Below are 26,491 nucleotides of genomic sequence, written 5' to 3'. Positions count from 1 at the left end.
TCAAGGCTACTAACCGACAGCTGTCAGGCTTCTGGATTTGTATAATGAAATAAATAAACAATCTGTTGCTTGATCAAGACATCAACAATCCCCACCCTTCTCACTTTTCCACTGGTCAAAATTGTAATAACTGGAGATGGATCTAAGTGATTAGGAGCAGAAACCTAGTCTTAATCAACCTATCTTTATTGCTAGCCTGTTATTGACAAACAGAGGGTTGAACGATATGTGTCTTTTTTTATACATATGAATGGAACTCCCTAATTTATAATCTCAGTGAGTAAAACAAAAAGCTGATAAAACTAGGCAGTACTTTATGTAAAAAAATAAGCGAAAAGTTAGGTTCATGCGTTAAATCTTATCCTATATCCCCTTTCATTTCTGAAGTTAGAAATCCAACAAAAATAACAATAAACCCAATATAGAAGCAAGCATTAGCGTAAGTGATCAGAAGTCTCAGAGTTGTTTATTGAGCACGTGATGTAAACTTCGGCACTTCCTCCAGCAATCCCAGGTTCCTTGCCCAACGTCCTCTTAAGCTTCTCCGGGAGTTTCCCCTTTCCCGGGCTCAGCCACGCCCCTCCCGCCTTTTCAGTTCTGCTTGTCCTCCCCCGGGGAAGCAGTCTCCACTCTCTCTCCCGCCTCTCCAGCACCCGGTGGGGGCGGGGGGCTGCCCCAGTCCGGGACCCCAGCCTCCTCTTAGCCCGCCGCACCTGCCCCGCCTTCCAGCCCCAGGCCGGCTGGCGCGGCGCAGGCGCACCAGGCGTGGATCGGAGGCCGAGGGCTACCACAGCAGCTTCGGCCTCCACCTCCTCCTGCCGCATCCGCGCCGGGCTAATCGGCAGCCACCGGGGCCGCGCTGGGCAGGGGCTCCGCGGGCCGCGCGTTGTCATGGGCGCGGGCTGGAGCACCGAAGAGGAGCGGCAGCCACTGCTAGGGCCCGGACTCGGGCCTGCGCCGGGGACTGTCTGGAGAAGCCGGGAGGCGGCGGCGGCGGCGTCCGGGGTACCCGCGGCGGTCCCGGGTCCCGGACGGGTCTACGGGCGCCGCTGGCTGGTGCTGCTGCTCTTCTCGCTGCTGGGGTTCGCGCAGGGCCTGGTCTGGAACACCTGGGGCCCCATCCAGAACTCGGCGCGCCAGGCCTACGGCTTCTCCAGCTGGGACATCGCGCTGCTCGTGCTGTGGGGGCCCATCGGCTTCCTGCCCTGCTTCGCGTTCATGTGGCTCCTGGACAAGAGAGGTGAGGGGGTCCGGGCTGCGTCAGACCGGTGTTGTCGCTTCTGGGGGAGCCGGAGCCCGCCAGCCGCCGCCCTCGGCTTCGTCTTAGGGGTTATGTGAGGTGACTGAGTGTTGCTGGTATCCCATTCCCGTCTAGGAACCCTCCGTCCCCAAAGCGACAAATGTGGCAAGGCTCCTTTGCCTTCTGTATTTATGTTTACATGAAGGCCCATTATGCAACAGCAGAGACTAAGAGATCTCTAAATGTTCAGGCTTTTGCACAGTGTGGACGTCAGAGCATCCTCGTGCACGTGCTATGTATGTTTTTTACACCTAACAAAAATGACTGATGCTTTGACTTCAAAGGGATTGGGAGGTGTTGTGGGTGATAGGTCAGAAAATAGACCGACGATGCCCAGATATAAGGAAGTATTGAGTTGGCTTTGCATACTAAATGACTCCTGCCCAAGGCTGTTGGAAAACTCCTGTCCGATGCTTTGATTTCTCTAAAATGGTGAAAGGCAGTTATAAAGTGTGTGTTTGTGACTAGGTTGTTGTTTCAGTTGAGATTTGTGACTCTCAGATAAAGCGTGGCAGGTGAAGGAAGACTCTCTGAGGAATACTCCGAACAGACATCTCACTTTACCACTTGCCATGTGATTCTGTGAGGAGAAAAAAGAGGTCATAGGACTGAATTATATACTACACAGGTGTGGGTAAATGATTCTTGATCAATGTGATGTAACTGATGGAAAAGGAGGACAGTTTTAGGCATATAAGTATAGTTGCCAAAGCAAGAGAAATAGCTTGGTATGTACGCTCTGTGTTTAGTTTGAGCATTAATTTTAAGAAGACCATCGACAAACTGGGGCACTTTAAAAGTTGCATGACAAGAATAATAAAGGATGTAAATATCATACTGTGTAAGATTGAGGGAACTGGGTGTGTCATGTTTCAGAAAGAAACTTGAGGCAGAATATAAAATACGTGAAGATCAATTGAAAGAGGAATTAGACTTTGTGTAGTTCTAGAAGGAATAATGAAACCGAGTGAAGTTACAAAAGGATGTAACTCAAAGCAATAAAGGAAGAACCTTCTAAGAACAAAAGGTGTCCAGCCCTGGAAGGTGTTTCTTGACTGGCCTAAAACTTCCAGATTAGGTACTTTTGCAGAGGATGAGTGTGCTAGATGTCCAGGAAAGGTTTCTTGTAATGAATGGAGGTTTTGTTTGGATTTATTTGTTTGCTTTTAAACTGATTGTATTTGGATTTCACCACTTTTTCCATCAATGTCTTTTTTTTCTTCCTGTTCCAGGATTCAATCTAGTGTTCCAAATTACATTTAGTTATGATTTCTCACTGATCTCCTCCAATCTGTGACAATTCCTCTGTCATTCCTTACTAGGTTGGCTAAATTTAGGGGGAAATGTTGTTTTGTTGTTTCTTTTTATTTATCTTTATATTGGGAGCATTTTCCAATATTCTAAATTAAACCAACTTTGTTTTTATGGTAGAAGAATGTTAATTTTTACTTTTTTATTATAATTTTATGAACTAGCTGTGGCTGGATAAATTAGGGACTACCTGTTCACCTTATAAAATAAGTTACTTTAGGATTTCTTTCAGTAGTTCCTGTAACCACATGGGGAATTCAGATGTGTATTTGCCGTTGCTTGAAGCTATAAAACATAAATTTAAAAATTCTCTTTTAGGAAGTGGTTTTCCTTTTCAGTAAGAGTAAGCTGCTATACTTTCATATGTTGGCTGTCCTGCCGCAGATGTCCTATCTACGTACATAGAAAGTAAGTTCCTGCCGTCCTTGGGTACTAAAATACGTTGCTCCATAGAGGGTAGATAGTTGTCTGGCCTTCCTGCTACTGTGGGTCCCAGTCAGCTTAGTAGAGAAGACTGGTTATCTTCCTAAGATGGGTTTTATACCCTCTCACCACTTTTCATCATTCAGAGAAGAGACAAAAAAGGACAGCTAGTAAGATAATAGGAGAGCCAAGAGCAAGTGTGCCCTAGAAGCCAAGTGAAGAAAATTTTAAGAATGAGATAGTACCCAAATGTGTGTTGGGAGACAGCCTTCCCAGAGCCTACATTCTAATGAGGAGGTCTATGTAACAAACAAACAATAAAATTAAATATTTAGTATGCCAGATGGCATTGCTATCCAGATAATTGCCATGGAGAAAAATAAAGCAGGGCAAAAGAGAAAGAGAGGAGGTCATGGTTGAAGAATGGAATGCTTGAAATTGAGATGATGTCATGGATGCAATCATAGTAAAGGTCAGAGTATAAGCAAGAAAACAGACTGCTGAGGTGTAGGGTAGAAGACACCATCATGGAATATGAAGTCAGGGGACTGAGAGGCCAGCATATTGAAATGATCATCTAGTGGATATCAAAATCACCAGATTTATGAAAAAGTAGTGTCACAAGGAATAAGACTGAGCCGAGACATTTGTAAATGGTGAGGGTGAATGCCTTGGAGGTGTGTGGTGGTCTATAGAGGACTGCAGCAAGGAGTTTTGAGTATTAGAATAAAATGTAATTAGAGCAGGGGCTCCTGGGTGGCTCAGTCAGTTAAGCATCCTACTTCAACTCAGGTCATGATCTTGCAGTTTGTGAGTTCAAGCCCCACATCGGGCTCTGTGTTCACAGTGCAGAGCCTGCTTCAGATCCTCTGTCTCCCTGTCTGTCTGTCCCTCGCTTGCTCGCTCTCTCAAAAATAAGTAAATATTTAAAAAAATTTTTAAGTTAATAAAAAAATATTATTAAAGCAAAGACTATTCTGGCCATGATAGAGTAATAGGAATGGGACTTATCCTTCTATTTTAAACAACTAAAAACAAAAAATGTATATGAAACAGAGTTCTCAGACATTGGACAAAAGGCAGGGCAGGACAGCGATCGCCATGAATGCTTCAGCTTATTGCCTGGAGAGCATTTCCAGGTAGCAGTGCAGAGATGGGGAGTCCAGACATTCCTGCCGTTTTTCTAAGTTGAGACCATTTAGAATTGCAAGAGGCCAACTTAGCTAGAAATTTTAGGGTGAGAGTACCAGAAAGGAAAAAGCTTAATGGAAAGTTCTAGATCTACAAGGAGTTCCTCTTGAGTCTGCAGCTGATAACTGATCTGCAGATAAATGTGAGGAAACTACCAAACACTGGAAAAAGGACTAGGAAAAAGAACAGGCAGAACAATTCCTCGAAGGCTGGGAATAGCTCACATTCCCAACAGCCAGAAAGTAAAAACCTCAAAATACATAGGAGGTTGGGTTGAATACTCAGAGGGGCATTGTTTCAGTAGTAAAGACAAAAGAACTCTAAGGTAAAGAATGCTTTTGTTTCACCTAATAAAGCTTGAAAGTATGTCTTGGAGGGGCACCTGGGTAGCTCAGTTGGTTAAACGACTGACTCTTGGTTTCGGTTCATGTCATGATCTCCTAGTTAGTGAGTTTGAGACCCTCATCGGGCTCCACAGCTGGCAGCAAAGAGCCTGCTTGGAATTCTCTCTCTTTCCCTCTCTTTGCCCCTCCCCGGCTCGTACTCTGTCTCTCTCAAAATAAATAAACTTTACCAAAAAAAGTATTCCTTGGAAAGGTCAAAAGTAACTTGGCTATATCTCACCATTGTTCACAAATATTTAAAGGAGTGCAAAAGAAAACCCGTCATCCAACAAGGTAAAATTTAGAATTCCTGACATCAAAATAAAAATTTACCAAGCATGCAAAGAAGCAGGAAAATATCACCCATAAAGAGGAGAAAAAACAATGAATAGAAACAGATCCCAAAATGGTGCAGATGACAGAACTGGTAGACAGGAACATCAAATCAGCTACTTTAAATAATCTACATATGTCCAAGAAGACAGAAGAAAGCATGAACATGTTAAGGAGAGACACAGGAAACAAAAAGACCAACATTAAATTTCTATGGTGAAAATGCAATCTGTGTCTGAGACAAGAAAAAAAAAAAAGATGTACTGGATAAGATTGAATAACAGATTAGACGTTGCAAAAGAAAAGATTAGTGAACTTGACAGCAATAGATACTATCCAAAATGGAAAAGTGGGGGGCAAAAAAAGACTAAAAAGAAATGAACAAGAACCCCACCAGCATCAGTAAGCTGTAAAACAGTTTTAAGTGACCTAATATGTGTGTAATTAGGGTTCCAGAAGGAGAAGAGTAAGGGGAGAGGGCATAGAGTGAGATGAGGGAGGGCCAAAATAATTGAGGAAATAATGGCAGAAAAATTCCCTGTCTATAAACCCACAGCTCTAAGAAATACAAGAATCCTAGCAGAAGAAACATGAAGAAAACTACACTGAGGCACATCACAATCATGTTGCTTAAAACCAGAGAAAATCTTAAAAAACATCAAGGAAAGAGACTGCAGAGCTTTAGGGAGGAGAGAGTAATAGTGATCTGGAAGTGCTAGAGAAGCAGTGTCATCAGGAGAGGGGTTTTGGTGGGAGTAAGAAGGTGAAGAGAACATTTGGAGAAGGGCTTGAGAATGTAGGGATTCCACTGATTCATGGATTCAGAGTGCTCCGGAAGGCACAGTGGAAAGGTTTCAGGAGTTGGGGACACTACAGAGATGAGGCCAGATTAGGGGATATATGAAGCCATATTTGTATAGCAATGACCTGTGAATCTTAGATTTCTCATGACTGATGTAAGCAGAAAATAACAGGCACAGTGTGATTATTCCTGATGGTCTCTAAAGCAGATTGGGGTGGCAAGGCTGTGGTTGTTGGGGATAGGGAACCTGGGGGGGTCTTACCAAGAACAAGTAGAGCTGGTCTTCACTCCAGCTGTTGAAAGTGTGGAGCCTGGGAAGAACAGGCTTGCCAGACGAACTTTATGCCTATAATTAATTTCCCATGCATCCACCATGGATATGTGTTTGTGTCTGTTTTCCAATCAACTTTGCATCCTGATTTTTTAGGCACTTGTAGAGATGCCATTCCTATACCAAATATGATCCCAGTGAAAGGAGTTATTTCATCTATGGGAAGGAGGCTTCCTGCAGTGTCTGTGTGCCATATTTGGATAGAATTTGTTTTTTTCAATCATGTTTGGTTTTTTGAAATTGTTCTAAAACCTTTCATCAGATGGTTTTTGGCATTCATATCCCAATACTATAATCACTTGGTATCTACTTATTTATGTAAAACTACTAGATGTCTCATAAGCTATTTTCCTAGGGTCCTCATACCTCTCCTTCCTAAAATCAGTTGATGTCTTTTTTGATTACATGAAATTATAGAGTTCTGCCTTGTCAAGATTCGAATGCGATAAAGAAAGCATCCTGTTCGGAATTGAGCATCATCTGGGGTGGATTAAGTAATACTTGGCAACAATTAAAAATAAGCAAGAAAAGGGGTACCCTGGGTGGCTCAGTCAGTTAAGCGTCCATCATTGGCTCAGGTCATGATCTCTCAGTTTGTGAGTTTGAGCCCCGCGTCGGACTCTGTGCTGACAGCTCAGAGCCTGGAGCCTGCTTTGGACTCTCTGTCTCCCTCTCTTTCTGCCCCTCTCCAGTTGCATTCCTCTCTCTCTGTCTCTGTCTCTCTCTCTCTCAAAAATAAATAAACACTAAAACAAAAATTAATTTAAAAAAAGGTCAGCAAGAAAGCCACAAGTGGTACCTGTGAGATTGCTTTAATAATCAGCTTTTCACAACTTGTTTGTTCTAAAATGTATATATTTAACTGTTATATTGTCATTTATTTGATAAAAAACTATAATTGAGTAGAAAAGTGTGCTGACCTTCAGCAGTAATAATAGGAAGCCTGGTTATTTGGACTATATGGCCATAAACAATGCCTCACTGCTTACTTGGTGGCTGCTTACCTTAATTACAAACCAAATACTTAGAAAAAAAAAAATCATTTAGCAGGTAAGCCTTCTAGTCCCAAATCTATAAAATTTTCTTCAGTATCTCATAGGACACCCCATATAACCTTATAAGAGCAACATTTTGCAAGTTTAGCATGTTTATGACCATGAATGTACTTATTATTAATTACACTCTATTTCCTGTGGCTATAATGTGTGTTTAAAATCTGCATTCTCTTAATAGAAACAGTAAATGAACAGTATGTATATATTACTTCTTACTGAGAAACACAATTTTCTATGGTATTCCTTCTGCCAAGTTGTATTAATCATATTCAAATCATATAAGAATATCATAAAACTAACTCAGTTCATATCACACATTATCCTCAATGTGGCATGTGTGTGCCTGATGCATATCTCGTTTATTTTCCTTGCTATGTTTAATCTGCATAATTATAGTTTTGTTGACTTTCAATTTCCTTGGTTAAGAAACAAAATTCAACTGAGTAAATTTAAAGATACTTATTGGCTTTATTCAATGATTCATGAATCAGACAGGATCTCATATAGCATATGAGCATATATGCTCATATAGAAAGGAGTTCCAAGGAGCTGTACAAAATGAAAGACTTTTATACACAGAATGGAGCAAAGGAAGTTGGATTGGTTGTGGCAAGGTCATCTTCCTTAAGGGGACAGAAGGGGTCTCTCTGTCAGGCAGGTTAACTCACTAGCACTGGTTGACTAGATTAGGGATCCATTTCTGGGAGAACCAAAAATAATGAAGTCCATTTAGTTTGGTGACATGAGGCTTTGCATGAACAACTCTTTTTTTGGCCTGTTGTCTTGTTTTTAACACCTTAAAGCAGAAAAGCCCTTTGAAAACCAAAATACTTAACCATCTCCCATCTTTCAAAAAAAAAAGATCTGGAAAAAAGAAACATTTGCACTAAAAAATTTGCATTAAGTCTATTCACTATGAAATGGCTTCAAGGAAGTGTTGAGTTTAGGAGAAATTGGAAGCAATGTCGTCCCTTTTTCCACATGCTTGGTAAGGGCCCCCTGTGTGATGTGGTTGCCGCAAACAGCAAGGTGGTATTAGTTTAGTTGTAACAGAAATACAGCATTCAGGGGGCCCCTTGGGTGGCTCAGTCTGCTAAGCGTCCGACTTCAGCTCAGGTCATGATCTCACATTTCATTAGTTCAAGCCCCGCATCGGGCTCTGTGCTGACAGCTCAGAGCCTGGAGCCTGCTTCGTATTCTGTGTCTGCCCCTCCCCTGTTTGTGCTCTCTCTCTGTCTCTCGAAAAATGAATAAATGTTAAAAAAAAAAAAAATGCAGCATTTGAACAGTAGGAATTTATAGTCCCATTATATTATTCTGCCATAGCTAGAATATTGTGTGTGTTTTTGGTTATCTTATTTTAATGTTTTTATATTCTCTTTTACCTTGTTATCCATGTGACTGACCATTGGCACACATTTTAAAAATAATTTATTTTATTTGAAATAGAAAGGGAAAAGCTATCTGATCAATATTATAAAGTTCTAAACCTTTTTTTAAACTGTATCATTCTATGAATCGAAAGCCATCTGATAAGTCAAGAAAAATAAAAAGACCATTATTGTATTATCAAAGTGTTCTAAAAGGACCACCTCATATAACAAGCATTAGCTTGTCCTGATTATAAGATCAAATACATAATTAGCTAGTTGTCATTTTTCAAGAAAATTTAAAGCAGTGGTCTATCACCTTAAAAATCTTTATAGGAGCAGGTTAGAATTTTTGCAACTTGCATTTGAAAATTGGAAATTTCATATTGGACGTATAAAGCTAAAATACCTACTCCTTTAAAATTATGTTCTATATTTTTAGTGTTCTATGTGAACAAAACATTGTAGCCATTCATTTTGAAAAACTAGAGCTATTGGAACTTCTTCCTTGGTGTGATCATTCAAGTTTTCTATTAAAGTTAGAATCCTTTCATTTTCAGCATGTAGAATTTTTCCCCCATTTGTAGTTTTAGCAAAAAGCTATAATATTAGAATATAACATCATTATGATTGAGTAAAAAAATCTTTGCTTTTGACATCGGACATATGTGAAAAGGATTTAAAAAATAACCCAGATGTTTTTGTTTCCTCTTAGGTCTTCGGGTAACTGTGCTTCTGACATCCTTCCTTATGGTTTTGGGAACTGGTCTAAGATGCATACCTGTATCAGACTTAATGCTTAAAAGAAGGTAAATCATAAATAACTTAAAATTTATCCCACATTTTTCTCTTTTTTATGAGTATATTATATATGTTTGGTTATAAGCTTTTAGTAAATAGTTCCAGTTTTAAGAGTCTCAGTAGAAGGTCATATATTAGCATTTATTTTTCCCCCTACATGATGATTAATTCAATAAACATTTATTAGTTGTCATATGGAAGAGGACTCTACTAGTTTTTCTGTAAATAAAAAGAACAATTAATCTTCATGCTATCTAGGAGCTATAGTGACCACAGGAAAATAATAGTATAATGTAAGGAATAAAGTAGTTAATGCAGTAGAAGAAGTATAAAACTGTCCTGAGAGACTGAGAGAAGTTTTGGCTGAGGGTGTCAAAAAGAGTTCAAGCGGCACCTGGGTGGTTCAGTCTGTTAAGCATCTCTTTTTAAAAAAATTTTTTTTCAATGTGTATTTATTTTGAGAGAGAGAGACAGACAGAGCTCAAGAGAGAGAGGGGGACACAGAATCTGAAGCAGGCTCGAGGCTCTGAGCTGTCAGCACAGAGCCCAACGTGGGGCTTAAATTTGTGAACTGTGAGATCGTGACCTGAGCCAAAGTCAGATGCTTAACTGATTGAGCCACTCAGGTGCCCAAGTGGCTGACTTTTGATTTTGGCTCAGGTCCTGATCTCAACAGTCATGAGATTGAACCCCACATTGGGCTCTGCACTAAGCATGGAGCCTGCTTGGGATTCTCTCTCCCTTCACTGCCCCTCCCCAACTGGTGTTTTTTCTCTCTCTCTTTCAAAATAAATGAATAAACAATAAAAAAAAAAGTTCATGAAGGGGGTGATAATTAAACAAGGCATTGGAGGGTGAGTAGAATTTGATAACTGTAGTTTGGGGAAAGAATATTACAGAGTAGAAGAACAGCAGGAATGAAGGCATAGAGGTAGGTAAGCATAGGCCTCTTCTGGGATGGATAGGTAGCTTCGTTTGTGTACAGCATCATTTCTGCAACTGGGGTCTCTGGATGTATTCTCAGAGGGCACAAGGTACAAGAAAATTTTAAAGCTTTATTTTCCTGTTGGTTAGAATATTAAAAATTATTTTACCAGTAATAATCTGTAACTAAAAGACATTTTTACTGATCAGAACATCAATTTCTTAAATTAGTGTTTCTTAAACTGGGGCCATAGGATGTGATCTTGAAACTCATTGAGAAATTTTTCCCCTTTAAAGAGGACCCATAGGGTCATCTGGGTGGCTCAACCCATTAAACATTTGACTTCGGCTCAGGTCATGAGCTCATGGTTTGTGGGTTCAGGCCCTGCATCAGGCTCTGTGCTGATCGCTCAGAGCCTGGAGCTGCTTCAGATTCTGTGTCTCCCTCTCTCTCTGCCCCTCCCCAGTTCACCCTCTGTCTTTTTCTCTTTCTCAAAAATAAATACAAATTAAACAAAATTTTTAAAAAAAGGATTCATAGATTACTCAAGTTTGGGAAACACTGGTCTATGGGATAAGGTATAAGAATGGAATATAAAGAGATGAGTTTAGAAAAGGTTATCCAGAATATGAGGGATCTTAGATGCCGTCCTGTAGAATTGTGTTTTCCTCACTGAGCAGTTGGAAGCCACTTAGTTCTTAAGTGGCTCAGAGCAACAATAGGACCTGACCTGTATTGGGTAAACTCCTGATTTGAGATATGTAGGATTGATTACAGAAGGGAGAGATAGTTGGTAGGAGACCAGGAAAGAAGGCATGAGAGCCAAAATTGGAGTCATTCTTTTATTTGTTTATTCATTTATCAGTTTAGTTACTCAACAGAATTCACTGTGTGCCAAGCTCTTTTCTGGACATGGGGAATACAACAGAGAACGCTATAGACAAATGCTTGTCTCTTAGAGTTTACATTCTGGTTGGGGAAAGAGGCGGTAAGTTAGATAAGTAAATAAAATATATAGTATGTGTTATGGAGAAAAATTAAAGTAGGAAGGAAAGATTTGAAATGTCAAGGGAAGGATGGTGAAATCTCAGAAAGAATGGCCAAAAAAACCCAAAAACAAAACAAAAAAAAATGCTTACTAGGAAGATAACTTTATGGGGTAAAAACCCAAAGAATGGACCATACATTATCTGGGGGCCAAGCATTCCAGGAAGAACAGCAAGTGTAAAGGGTGGGAAGGGAAGAATGTGCCTGCCTGGCAGGGAGGCTGGTGTGGCTGGAGCCATGTGAGATATGAGAGATTTCATGGGAAGAGTGACAGGAAATGATGAGACCAGCCTGGTTATAGAGTGGTGGGAGCATGAGACAGGGTCCTTTAAGACCTTAGCTTTTTCTGAGCTAGAAAACCATTGGTGGTTTTGAGTTGAGGAGAACCTTGGTCATAAACTGCTCTGTTGAGAATAGACTGAAGCTGAAGGTCAAGGGCAGGAATAAGAAAACCAGTTGGGGAACTGGTGCAATAAACCAGGTGAGAGATGATGGGTTTCTGTGGAAAGCTAGTCTTCATTTCCTATCCTTTTGAGTGAGGTTTTAACAGATGAGTTTCATTATTATGTTTGAGATGTTCATAATTTTTCAAACATACGGGTTTTTTTTTTAAGCATCCACAGTTTTTAAGTACAAACTTCAGTAAACTTAACTTTAATGATGCATTCTTTCAAAAAGCCCATTAATATTTTTGTTAGCTTTTCTTCTGTCATGGGCCATCCATATTATTCTCTGTAGTCTTATTTCCCTTTATATCCTTTCCAGTTGTAAAATTCTAGGAATAATGAAGAGTTGACTCTCCATCTTGGTGAAGAAGATGATATGAAAAAGAAATAGAGCTCATAAAGAAATGTAAACAAAGAGAGTTGAAAGAGAACTGCTAAAATAAAGAGTTCAGAGAGACTGAATCTTTCATAAAAAGAGGGTATAAATTGAATTTTCAGTCCTTATATGTTCATCTATAAAGAATGTAGGAATATTATCTCCTTAAAATGACACTTCGTTTTATGTCCATACAGTATTTCTTTTAAGCAGTAGTATTAACAATGCATATGCATCTGTTAAAATGAAAATGCTACAATTAGAATATGTATTTTTGACTAGTAGGTTCAATAGATCACCACTTTTAAGCTTCAGTCTCCATCCTGATACACAGCGGGAAGGGGTAAAGACCTTTAACATGGATTTGACTAGCACTGAAAAGAGTATTTGGCCATCTATATTTTGTGCCCCTGTTTTACTTGGAGCTTTTTGAGTCTCAGACCCAGTCTTCAGGAATAGTGACCCTCCACCCTTGGCTTCCTATATCTTAGCTTCTGTAAGTCTCAAGACATGAAAATAGCAGCTTCTGACAAGCTCTTTTCTCAATCAGGATTTTTCTTACCACCTTCCTATTGGTGCTGTACCTCTGCATGGTATCAATATTTCTTTTATATGCATAGTACCAATAAAAATTCAAGGAAATTATTTTGCCACTTCTATTAATGTCATGGATAAATAAGGAACTTAGAATAATGAACTATAAAGCATGTCTTCTATGATTAGGAAGCAGATCATACAAAAAAATTATAGATGGCATTGCTCTATAGCACTATATGATATTGCATGCCCAGTAAATAAAGATTTCTGGAAGGTGAACTTAAAGTAAGTTATATCTGCTGTTAATCATATGTGTTTATCCAGCAATTCCCTAACACATGCCATATTATCTTCTAGTTCAGTATAGTTTTCATTAATATAAATAATAGATAACATTTACTAATGTGTGTTAGAAAGTTAAATAGTATGGTTCTAGTAAACATAGATTTTTTTTAAAGAAATATATTCGATTGTAAAATGCTTGTGGCTGGCAAAATTACATTTAAAATTACCAAAATGGCTGGCTCAGTTGGTGGAGCATGCAACTCTTAACCTCAGGGTTGTGGGATCAAGCCCCACATTTGGTGTAGAGATTACTTAAGAATAGAATAGAGGGGCGCCTGGGTGGCTCAGTCGGTTAAGTGGACGACTTCGGCTCAGGTCATGATCTCGTGGTCCGTGAGTTCGAGCCCCGCGTCGGGCTCTGTGCTCACAGCTCAGAGCCTGGAGCCTGTTTCGGATTCTGTGTCTCCCTCTCTCTGACCCTCCCCCATTCATGCTCTGTCTCTCTGTCTCAAAAATAAATAAACGTTAAAAAAAAAAAAATTAAAAAAAAAAAAGAATAGAATAGAAAGAAAAGAAATAACCATATCAGAAATATTGTTTATTAAGTGGTTTTGTGATAATTACTTAGCTATCTGGGGACCAAAAAAAATGAAGAAAAACCTTAAATCTCTGTCTTACCACTTAAGTAAATTCAAATTGGATCAAAAATTTAAACGTAAAAAAAAATGAACCATAAAAGTGTTAGAACATGAGACTATTTTTCAATACTTTTTGCATGGGGAAGGCCTTCCTACACAAGTCCCAGAAGCCATAAAAGAAAGACTTCATCTGGGACCTCATCAAAATAAAAAGCTTCTGCACAGCGAAGGAAACGATCAGCAAAACTAAAAGGCAACCAACAGAATGGGAGAAGATATTTGCAAATGACATATCAGGTAAAGGATTAGTATCCAAAATCTATGAAGAACTTGTCAAACTCAACATCCAAAAAACAAATAATCCAGTGAAGAAATGGGCAAAAGACATGAATAGATATTTCTCCGAAGAAGACATCCAGATCGCCAACCGACACATGAAAAAATGCTCAACATCGCTCATCAGCAGGGAAATACAAATCAAAACCACAATGAGATACTACCTCACACCTGTCAGAATGGCTAACATTAACAACTCAGGGAACAACAGATGCAGAGAAAGAGGATCTCTTTTGCATTGTTGGTGGGAATGCAAGCTGGTGCAGCCACTCTGGAAAACAGTATGGAGGTTCCTCAAAAAACTAAAAATAGAACTACCCTACAACCCAGCAATTGCACTACTAGGCATCTACCCATGGGATACAGGTGTGCTGTTTCGAAAGGACACATGCACCCCCATGTTTACAGCAACACTATTAACAATAGCCACAGTATGGAAAGAGCCCAAATGTCCATCGATGGATGAATGGATAAAGAAGATGTGGTATATATATACAATGGAGTATTACTCAGCAATCAAAAAGAATGAAATCTTGCCATTTGCAACTATGTGGATGGAACCAGAGGGTATTATGCTAAGTGAAATTAGTCAGAGAAAGACAAAAATCATATGACTTCACTCATATGAGGACTTTAAGAGACAAAACAGATGAACATAAGGGAAGGGAAACAAAAATAATATAAAAACAGGGAGGGGGACAGAACATAAGAGACTCTTAAATATGGAGAATAAACTGAGGGTTACCGGAGGGGTAGTGGGAGGGGAGATGGGCTAAATGGGTAAGGGGCACTAAGGAATCTACTCCTGAAATCATTGTTTCACTATATGCTAACTAATTTGGATGTAAATTTAAAAAAATAAAAAATAAAACAAGTTAAAAAAAGATTCCGATGTGAGAAAAAAAAAAGGCTTCATGCATCTGACCACATAAAAATTTATATTATCTTCATGATTAAATATACTACAAAACAAAGTCACAAGTTAAAAACTGGGAAATAGTTGCAACAATAAAGTTGTTTAATTTTAGTTGAAAAGAATTCCTTCAAATAAAATAACTTAGGAAAATGAGTGACAGGTATGAGTGAGCAATTACAGATATTGAAATACAGATGACGTAAACTTAGGGAAAGATGTTAAGCTCTCTGTCATAATTAAAGAAATGAAAATTAAAACAGCAAGTAGATGTCTTTTTATTGGCAAAGATGAAAAAGTGTGATGACATGGTATGTTGCTCAGGGTAGGAAAAAACGGGCACCACTGATGTGCGAGTAGTTTGGGGCATTCCTATTTGGAGGGTATTTTGACAGTATTTAGTAGATTCAAAATGCAATGTCCTTTAACCCAATATTTACACTTCTAAAAAATTAGCCCACATATAAAGCTCTACCAGTTTGCAAGGATAAGCATATTTATGCAGCTTGGCTTGTAATAGTAGATGACTGGTCAGAAGGGCAGTGTCTTCAAAAGAGGATTGGTTATGGTGAAGTGTATGATGGAATAGTATGCAGCTGTGAAAAGGAAGTGAAAGTTCTGTTAAGTGCTGAACAGAAATGTTTCCAAGATACGGTGTCAAGTTTTTTTTTAAATGCAAAGTTTACATATTATGTAACATGTTATGTTTAAAATGTTCCTACTTAGAAAAAAGTGGGAAGGATGTATGTGCCAGTGTTTGGCAAGGAACTGTTTTTGAAAGAAACCATTATATTGTTTCTGAGGAAGATGTCTGGGGAACTAGAAGTCTGGGGTTGAGGGGAGATTTACTTTTTTTTTTTTTTCCTTTGGTACTCTTTCCTATTCTTGGAAATATTTTTACCATGTGCATATATTACCTTTTTGACTGAAGACACTAGTTAAGTGAAACTAAAATGACCATGTTAGAGTTTTAGTAACAAGAATAAGAGAAGGAAAGGCAAAGAAGGGTTATATGCAGATTTCCCCAGTATAGAAATAGAAACCTTTCCGTGTAAAAATGAACAGTTGATAGATTTCAGGATTAAGACTCTTTGTAAAATACATTAAGATTCAGATTTCCCTAGGTCAGTGTTTTTTAAAAGTATGGTTTACAGGGGCGCCTGGGTGGCGCAGTCGGTTAAGCGTCCGACTTCAGCCAGGTCACGATCTCGCGGTCCGTGAGTTCGAGCCCCGTGTCAGGCTCTGGGCTGATGGCTCAGAGCCTGGAGCCTGTTTCCGATTCTGTGTCTCCCTCTCTCTCTGCCCCTCCCCCGTTCATGCTCTGTCTCTCTCTGTCCCAAAAATAAATAAAAAACGTTGAAAAAAAAATTTTTTTAAGTATGGTTTACAGACTACCTACTTATTAAAAATGCAGATCCCTGTGCCCCACTGTAGTCCCACTGATGTGGTCTCTGGAATGAATCTCCAGAATCAACAGTTTGAACATGCTCCTTTAGTTAATTTTTTTTTTTTTAAACGTTTATTTATTTTTGAGACAGAGAGAGACAGAGCATGAATGGGGGAGGGTCAGAGAGAGGGAGACACAGAATCTGAAACAGGCTCCAGGCTCTGAGCTGTCGGCACAGAGCCCGACGCGGGGCTCGAACTCACTGACCGCAAGATCATGACCTGAGCTGAAGTCGGCCGCTCAACCCACTGAGCCACCCAGGCGCCCCTAGTTAATTTTACGTTCATTTAAGTTTCAGAACTACTCCCTAAGTTCTAGCATCCTCACTTTAAATGATTAAGCACATTGCATTGTGCTTGCCCATCCTGCAGTATAATCACATAATATATTTAATGTCTTGAAGCAGATTAAGATTTAGCCTTTATTCAATAATTTTATTTGCCCCAGTTTGACTCTTAAGCCTCCAGGGGTCAAGTTTCACTACTGTTTCTGCATGGTGGTAATATGGGCTCTGGATGAGGGAGATTGGTAGGCAAAGATAACTCATCTTCATTCGCTTTTAACAGGATAAAAAAATAGAAAGCTGTGGATAATACTTTTTCCTCTTTTGGTTATCTTTAGGATATGGTGATTTTTGAGACATTTCTTCCAAGGGCCCATTCAGTATCTTATATGAATATTTTTATTTACTTTGTTTAGGTTAAACATAATATACGTATAGAAAAGTACATAAACATATATGTACACTTTATGGAAATAATCATAAAACAGGCAGCCATGTACCCATTACCTAAGTTAGAATTCCTGAATTCCCCATGGGCCCCTCCCTCATCATACCCCTCTCCTTCCCTACTTTACATAATCATAATCACACATGTTGATAGGATTTCCAGAGTAGGCTGAGTTGAAAGTTATGAGGAGTATATTCAGAGTCTGTTGTAAATCCCAATTTTTTTCTTTTGAATAAAGATTTGCCCTAGATTTTTTTTCTCTTAATGTCAAAAGGAACAACCAATTAAAATATTATTTTATCTGCAACAAAATCATTATAGGAACAAAATAGGCCAGTAGTAGATGTTGATAATAATTTAACATAATCAAAAACCTGTAAGTCAGTAGGTTATTAAACAAATCATATTTTATTAAGTAGGTTTATCTAATATGTGTTTGGGAAAATCAGTTACTTATTTGGTTACCTTACATACATCAAAATACATTCCAGATGGAGTGATGAGCTGCGTATTTAACAGTGAGACAGTATCAGGGAAAATTAATCTTATCTCTAAAGAGATTTCTTTTTTCCAAGCATAAAAACCATGAAAAAGATCCCAAAGGGAAAGATTTATAGGTTTGACTACATAAACATTTGAACCTTTATGCTTCAAAACAAATCAAAGTTAAAACGCAAACTGGGAAAAATATGTGTTGCAAGTATGATAGATAACCGATAGAATAATATAAAAATATATAAGCAATTTAGGAGGGTGAATGGAAAAACAGATACAGTAGACATAAATAACAAATGTTGGTTTCCAGATTTCATCCTTTAAATTCATAATTCAACAGTCAGCATTTATTGACAGCCTATGCATTAGTAAGGTATAAAAAGCTAAACTATATAATAAAGATACCAAAAATACACAGACTCAATGAGATAGAAGTTTATTTTTCTCTGGAAAAAAAAAAAAAAGCAGTCTAAAAGATAGTGGATTGCTTGAGATTTGCTCAAAGCAGGTAGGCAGCTCTGTTCCACAAGGCCCTCCAAGGACCCAAGTTTCTTTTCTGTTGTTGCTGTAACATCCCCTAGAGGTATGTCCTCGTCCAAGTGGTTGAAGCGGGCTCATAGTCATACTCTCATTCTAGCCCACAGGAAGGGGAAGTAGGACATCCAGGGCAATGACTACATCTTTAGGTGATGACGAAGAGGTTGTATATGTCATTTGTACTCACGTCCCATTGTAGACTTAGTCACATGGCCACCCCTGTCTTAAAACAGATTAAAGCCCTTCTGTAAGAGAGTCTAGAAATACAGCTCAGCAGCCATGTACCCAGTTAAAATGCAGGTAAATAATGTAGATAAATATATAAAGCATTCACTCAAAATGAGAAAGATTGCAATACACCAGTAGGGAAAAAAGACCAGTAATCAAAAAAGAAATGCAGATTAAAATGAGGAGATGCCTTTTGGCCTTACCAAGTGTGGTAGGCAGAATAATGCCCCAGCCCCAAAGGATATCCATGCTCTCATCTCTGAAACCTATGAATATGTTATGTTACATGGTGAGGGAATGCTTTGGTTGCAGATGGAATTAAGTTTGCTAATCAGCTAACCTTAAAATAAGGAGTTTATCCTGAGTTATTCATGTGGGCTCAGTGTAATCACAAAAGTCCTTAAAAGAGACTGAAGAGGAAGTCAGAGATATGCAGCCTGAGAGGACTCAAATCTCTGTTGCTAGCTTTGAAAACAGGAAGGGGGCCTCTAGAAACCGGAAAAGGCAAGGAAACTGATTATTCTCTAGAGCCTCTATAAAGGAACATAGCCATGCTGACACCTTGATTTTGGCCCAGTGAGACCCATGTTGGATTCTGATTTACAGAGCTGTAAGATAGTAAATTTGTGTTGTTTTAAAGCCACAAGTTTTATGGTAATTTGTTACAAGAGCATTAGAAAACTAAACACCAAGTTATTTGTGTGTATGTGTGTGTGTGTGTGTGTGTTCTTAATAGTGACACTCAATGCTGGTGACACTTAATGCTGGTGAGACAAACATCAATCATAACTAATGGAGATATAAATTACTACATATCCTTCTGAAAACAATTTGGGAGTATGTTTCATAAAACCTAAAATGTTCACATCCTTTGACTTATTGACCCTAAAGAAGTAATTTGGGAAGTAGCAAATATTTACATACAAAGATTGTCACAACAGCATTATTAATATTAGCAAGTAAGTAGCAAACATTAGGAAAATGGTTAAATAAGTTTTGTATATCTGCATAGTAAACTGTCATGCTGTTATGATTACCAAGAATCTTTAATGAGAAGATACTTATGACAGACTATGAAGTTAAAATGACTTAGTGGATAAAACTGTATATTCAGTATGGTTTTTGTGGTTACCTATGCTTAAGTATTGAGAAATGTATTGGGGCAGAGCGAGGGGTGGGGGGGGAGAACTGAAAGAAAAAAAGAAGCTCCTGGGTGGCTTAGTCGGTTAAGTGTCCATCTTTGACTCAGGACATGATCTCACAGTTTGTGGATTCAAGCCCTGCATTGGTCTCCATCCTGACAGCTCAGAGGCTAGAGCCTGCTTTGGATTCTGTGTCTCCCTCTCTCTCTGCCCCTCCCCCACTTGCTCTCTCTTTCTCTCAAAAATAAATAAACATTAACATAAAATTTGTTTTAAATACATTAGTATGGTTGTCTGGGCTATGTAATTGAGTTAGTGAACTTAATTTTTTTCTTTTTTCTTTTTTTGGGGGGGGGTGTTTTTTATTTTATTTTTAAGAGAGAGAGAGAGAGTGTGAGCAGGGGAGGAGCAGAGAGAGAGAGGGGGACACAGGATCCGAAGCAGGCTCCAGGCTCTGAGCTGTCAGCACAGAGCCTGATGGGCTCGAACCCATGAACCGCTAGATCATGACCTGAGCCAAAGTCGGCACTCAACCGACTGAGCCACCCAGGTGCCCCTGGATTTTTTTTTTCTTTATACATTTTTCTACTATGAGTATATATACTTTTAAACTAAGAGGACAAAATAAAAGAAGATAAGAAAAAAGTTATGAGACAAAATGGGGGGGGGGGGAGGTAGACATCTCTTAGACCAAGACAAAACCCATTTTCCCCCTCTACCTTGCTGAGAGATTATTACTTTTGGCCTTAATAAAACCCCTGTGAGATAAAGTACCTTTGGAGAAGTTGAAACACCAAGAGAATAGGTGATTCACCAAAGATTATACAGGTAATAAATTTAGCTAAGACTAGAATTTTTGTTTTCTGATGTCTAATACTCTTCCCTGTGTTTTTTTAATGTACTGTCTGTAACTGGTACTTGATAAGTTATCATAAGCTATTTAGGGTCAAGACCATAATATGTATTCACCTTTATATTCTCTTTAGTGTCTAGCTATAGGTGCCTTGCCCATGGTAGATATTGAATCATAGTTGGCCAAAATTATTAAAGGATATAAAAGTGAAATAGAGTTTCTTAAAAAAAATTTTTTTTACACTTATTTATTTTTGATAGAGACAGAGCACAAGTGAGGGAGGGGCAGAGAGAGGAGGAGACACAGAATCGGAAGCAGGCTCCAAGCCCCAGGCTCCAGGCTCCAAGCTGTCAGCACAGAGCCCGATGCGGGGCTCAAACTCACAAACTGCTAGATCATGACCTGAGCCGAAGTCGAATGCTTAACCAACTGAGCCACCTAGGGGCCCCTGAAATAGATTTTCTTAAAACTGAAGACTGCAACAGCAGTCTTTAGAAGGCTTATTCCTTTCCACCATCAACTCTTTCTTCCTTTCTTCCTTTTTTCAGTAATTAATTCATGACATCTCTGACCCTTTTTTGCCCTATATTTTCTTGGACTAAATAAAGGAAAACTATTCCTAGCACTCTGCCATTTTCAAAATCCATGAAATTCTATAACACCACTTTACTCTGATGCAGGATGATTAGGAATTGGGAGAAAGTTTTTGAAACATTGGCATATTGAGTCTTAGAAGTAAACATTGTTGTCAATTCTAAATTATTTTGTATTAAAAATACATAGAGTTAAAGTTAAGAATGCTGGACTTAAACTGAGGAAGTATCTACTGTGTTTCGAAACCAATTTTCTATCTTCTAAACCAATTATCACTACTGCTAGTTGTAATAGATTTCTAAAGTAGATATATGCACAGAAAAAAAAATATGCTAGCTACTTGCATGCCTTTGGATCTGAGAACCTTGAGTTATCTTAGCAATCAATGATTTTTATTAATAATGTTAAGAGAACTTTGAGAATGAGACCATGTTGGAAGAGTAGAGAGATTTGTAGACTAAGTCAGATTTTATATTATTTTCCAGTCCTGGCTTAGCCATTAGCTAGTTATATGACTTTGGAGCTTCCCCCAATACTTTTTTGGAGAAAAGAAAGTTATAAAATTATAAGTATGATTTTAAATGTATTAGCCTCTCTGGAACTCAATTTTTATATCTGTAAAATGCAGAGGTGGGTTATCTAGATGAGGTTTGAAGTCTCTTCCAGCTATAAAAATTCGAATTCTGAAACATATTCTAAATAGAAAATAGTTGAGGAATCCCAAGTATTTGTACCGGGATGTCAGAAAGCAAAAGGTTAGGATACCAGAATATCATTAAATACAAACTAAAATGTCAAGTACATTAGAAAACCATGAGCTGTGGATCTTCAGTTTGAACTTTAGCTCTTGGCATTTGTTTGAAAAGCTGTAGTATAGTGAATGATATGAAATGGAATGTGGCTGTGTGCAGATGCCATCCCACGTGCCACTGAGGCCTGGGCGGCAGGGGGTGGGGGGGTTTGGGGGAGATGGGGTTTGCTAATTGAGGGCTGAAGATGAAGGTGCACAGGGCAAGAGCAGGATTTTGTGAGGCTGTCTGTAGTTCCCTTCCCCATACCCCTTCCCTCCTGTCCCCCACCCACCAGGCCTACCAAAGGCTAGCAACCCTCGGGAGTTCTGACACTAGTGGGCAGCACCTGGTTTTCCTACTCTCTACCATCTAGTTCTGCTGCTGGTGGAGAAAACTCCAGGTCTTTAATTATCCTCTCAGCCTGTTAGGGAAATCACTCTCTCACCCATCTTGCCACCTGACTTGTGAGGATGAGACAAACTTGGCCTCAGAAGTAGGCAGAAGCTAGGTAGGAGGAAAAAAGGTAAAAAGGGGAAAAAGAGCATTGGGGAAAGGTGAGAGGGAATAAATCAAGGAATCAGAGGAGACTGGGATGAAGAAAGAGGGCAGCACACCTGCCTTTGGCAGCTCTGTCACATCTTGGCCTGCAGAGTTCGAGACTTGCATTTCCCCAACAGTGAATGTGTACTGGCCACTATCAGGTGTGAAGTTTCAGGTGAGGAGGCAAGAGTTAAAGCCCGTGAGTTACTGAGTCAACTGTCTGGAGAACTCCCTTTCTGCTGCACAGCTTGTTGCCCAGGAGCTGCCTCCATCTTAACTTCTCTCCACCCTTCCCAGGTCTACCTCACTTGCATTGACCATGCGTTTACCACCCTCAGTGTAGTATTGGTTTTGTTTGTTTGTTTGTTTTGTTTTTTTAAGTTTTATTGCCAGAATATTTGTTAATCATCTTGGTTTTTGTATCACTGGATTTAAACTTTTTAAAATGGATCTGATGTATGTGTCTAGGTAACTGAGAGTTTTGCAATGCAAGTAGTGTATTTCAGCAATGCCAACTTCCCTGTACCTGAGTCAGTCTGTGTTCTACTAGAGAGCATCCACACTTCGTGAGATACTGTGGCAAATTTAGAAGCCATGGTCCTTATCTGCAAGGAACTTTAACTTGCAAAACAAAACTGAGGCATATAATGATGACACAGAAAAATTGACATTAAATTATGGGATCTGCTTCCTTTTACTGAAGATTGTGAATCACTCCTCTTGACAGTCAGCCCAGATCAATAGGTATTAATTTCTGAAAGCCAGCTGCTTTCACGAGTGCTAAAAAGCATTAGGACAATCACAGTGAGTTGCATTTGCCTTTCAGTATGTGAAGGCAACGGAGACTTTTTGGTCCAGACAATTCGTTTAGGCTTGGGTGTTTTTTTCTTGTCACTTTGCCAAGCTTATATACCTAATTTTTGTTCTGGCATCTAACTACTAGCACCGTCTAAATCCAAATTTCCATTTCCTCACAAGTGTTAACTTCATCCTCAACATTCTGCTGAAACAGCTCTACTCAGATCATGAATGACCTCCATGTCGCCGAATCTAATGGTTACATTTCAGATACCAAATGATCTTTCTGTTTAACTTGACCTGATCTGTTTAACCTGATCTGTTGAACTTGATGAGTCAACCACTCATCCTCATCTCAAACCCTCCTCTCCTTAGTTGCTGCTGTACCGTTCTTTCGCCTTTTTTTTCTACCTCTGTAATTGCTCCTTCTTAGTTGTCTTTCTAGACTCTTTTTCCTGTATTTAAAAAATATTGGTGGGGTGCCCAGGTGGCCCAGTTGGTTAAGGGTCCGACTTTGGCTCAGGTCATGATCTCACAGTTGGTGGGTTCGAGCCCTGCATTGGGCTCTGTGCTGACAGCTTGGAGCCTGGAACCTGCTTCGGCTTCTGTGTCTCCCTCTCTGTCTTCCCTCCTCCCCGCTTGTGCTTTCTCCCCCCAAAAACATAAAAAATATATATATGTTGCTATTCACCAGTGTTTGTTCCCCAACCCCAATATATAGCTCTTGGCTCAGATCTCTTTTTTTAGCTTCTGATGTATATTGAATCACTTATTGTACATTTTTATGGACTTAAATATGCCTTCCCAATATGCAGTCATCTCCCTATAGCCACATCTATTATATGGCTAAGAACAGTCCCCCAAACCATCCCCTGTTCTATATCCCCACTGTTGTTGGGGACTTGTATTCTAGAGTCCCTCAGGGCATGGCACTTACTAAAATAACTCTTGTCCTGCAATATTAAGATTTTCATATTTGCCTGACACTGTTTTCTGGGGTGGCCAGTACTGCCAAAGGGTCCTTGCCCTGGGCTCCTTGCCTGAAAGTTACCACTCTGGCTTTCCTTCAGCTTTACTATTCCCTATGTGCTGAGGAGTCTGTAGGGCCAGGGGGATGTGCTCACCCTTCTCATCACAGTCTAGCTACACAAGACCCCAGATGTGCCAGCAACAGGCCTTTTTCTCAGGTCTGTTCTTCCAAGAGTGGACCCCATACTTGGTATGTACTCCCCAGGCTCAAGGGGTTGCCAAGGAGCAGCTGTTTGGAAGACAAAGCTTGGAGTCTGACTTTCAGGTCCACGTGCATACATGCGATGATATTGTCAGACCAGAGCCAGAAGTCAGAAGAGAAGGAAGATATTGAGGGACCTCCATTAGTACTCTTCTCACAGGCCCCACAGCATTAAAGGCGGGACTAATTATTGCCTTCTTTTTCTTTATATTCCTGGTACAGTGCTGATAGGTGACACTTAAACTACTCCTACGGATTTGAAGGGCAAGGGCTTTAGCTTTGTAATTTCATATTCCCATCACAATGCCTACCCAGTACATATACTCAGTACATGTTTGTTGAACAAATTAAATAACATAGCTTGTATTGAACCGTTTATAAATTATTTCATATTCTTTATTGTCATTGAATAGAGTTTATTGTAATATTTGTATGATTTTAGTCTTATGGCCACCTGTTTTCAGAAAAAACATACCTCTAATTTTGCATTACCATTAAAATGGGAAAACTAGATTTTAGATATACAGTGAATTTTATTTTTAAATATATTTTTATGTCCATTAACTGATGAATGGATAAAGAAATTGTGGTTTATATACACAATGGAATACTACGTGGCAGTGAGAAAGAATGAAATATGGCCTTTTGTAGCAACGTGGATGGAACTGGAGAGTGTGATGCTAAGTGAAATAAGCCATACAGAGAAAGACAGATACCATATGGTTTCACTCTTATGTGGATCCTGAGAAACTTAACAGAAACCCATGGGGGAGGGGAAGGAAAAAAAAAAAAAAAAGAGGTTAGAGTGGGAGAGAGCCAAAGCATAAGAGACTGTTAAAAACTGAGAACAAACTGAGGGTTGATGGGTGGGAGGGAGGGGAGGGTGGGGGATGGGTAATGAGGAGGGCACCTTTTGGGATGAGCACTGGGTGTTGTATGGAAACCAATTTGACAATAAATTTCATATATTGGAAAAAAAAATAAAAAATAAATAAATATATTTTTAGGGGTGCCAGGGTCGTGAGACTGAGCCCCGTGTCCATTCTCAGCATGGAGCCTGCTTAAGATTCTCTCTCCCTCTTCCCCTGTCCCCTACTTGCATATGTGTTCTCTCTCTGTATCTAAAATAAAATATATATATATACATACATATATATATATATATATATACATATATATATGTATGTATATATATATAATGGACTAATTTCATAAAATAGGGTAAGTTAATGAGAGGTACAGAAAACAGTGTCAGGCAAATATGAAAATCTTAATATTGCAGGACAACAGTTATTTTAGTAACTGCCATGCCCTGAGGGACTCTAGAATACAAATGTGAAAAAGAATAAGACTGTGCTCTGGAAAACACAAAGAATTTGGCAAGAGTAGGGTCTAGATTTCCCTGTCAAGTTTCCCATGAATTCAGGAGTTAACCCAAAATCCTGTGGGTCCAATTCTCCTTATTGAGTTGATTTGTAAGGAATGTGTTTGTGCATTATGACTTTTAATGCAAAGTGCACATTACTACAGTAATTTTTTTAAGTTTATTTATTTTGAGAGAGAGAATGTGTGCAGAGAAGGAACAGAGAGAGAGAGAGAGAGAGAGAATCCCAAGCACAGAGCCCAGCGTGTGGCTCAAATCCATGAACCATGAAATCACAATATGAGCCAAAATCAAGAGTCAGATGCTCAACCGACTGAGCCACTCAGGTGCCCCTAGAATAAATTTTAAACACCAAGTTAGCATGTTTTGATTCCCAAGGTGATTTTTTCACTCTGGCAATTCATGTTTGAGGTTGGCCCCCCAAGTTCAGTGACCTTGTAGACTTAGAACCCATCTGAAATGTCCCTAGTGCTGATATACCTGTTTTGGATACTATTTTTATCACAAGCTTGCACCTTGTATGACTTATGTTTGCTGCTTAAAAAATAGTCTATTTGTGATTCCAATGAGAGGTAACACATAGTTAAACCATGGCAATAAGCTGAGTTTTATGCCTTAATTCTCTCAGGATTCATAGTGTTTTATCATGTTTTGTTTTTTGTTTTGTTAACAGATTGTTTTTTCCATGTTCGCATTCTACTCTTAACATTTTTAGGCACAATAAAATTTACTTATTCCAGCCCTTCTCCTTCTAGATGAGATGAGCCTTTCAGGAACATGTCTTTAGGTATTAAATATCAAAGCGGTTACTCTATGAGTCATCATGCACTGTCTGTTGTGCCACCCCGAATCACGAATAAAACCACTCAGTGATAATTGTTTCAAAGTATTTCTAGATGAAATTGCACTGTTATAGC

The 26,491-nt window shown here is 39.1% G+C and overlaps 1 protein-coding gene across 1 annotated transcript in view; it reads left to right on the top strand.

Annotated features, from left to right (window-relative positions):
• The first annotated feature begins 622 nt into the window (after positions 1-622).
• SLC49A4 (solute carrier family 49 member 4) overlaps positions 623-26,491 on the top strand; it is an 89,845-nt gene continuing 63,976 nt past the window's right edge. The window contains exons 1-2 of the mRNA XM_058731179.1: positions 623-1,240; positions 9,215-9,308. Of these exons, the coding sequence (XP_058587162.1) occupies positions 892-1,240; positions 9,215-9,308 (443 nt within the window). The 5' untranslated portion in view covers positions 623-891. The remainder of the gene's footprint in view (positions 1,241-9,214; positions 9,309-26,491) is intronic.

This window comes from Neofelis nebulosa, chromosome 5 (assembly GCF_028018385.1).
Source record: "Neofelis nebulosa isolate mNeoNeb1 chromosome 5, mNeoNeb1.pri, whole genome shotgun sequence".
NCBI classification, from domain to species: Eukaryota; Metazoa; Chordata; class Mammalia; order Carnivora; family Felidae; genus Neofelis; species Neofelis nebulosa.
Note: the sequence above shows the minus strand (reverse complement) of the source record. Positions and strands in the feature narration are given on the sequence as shown.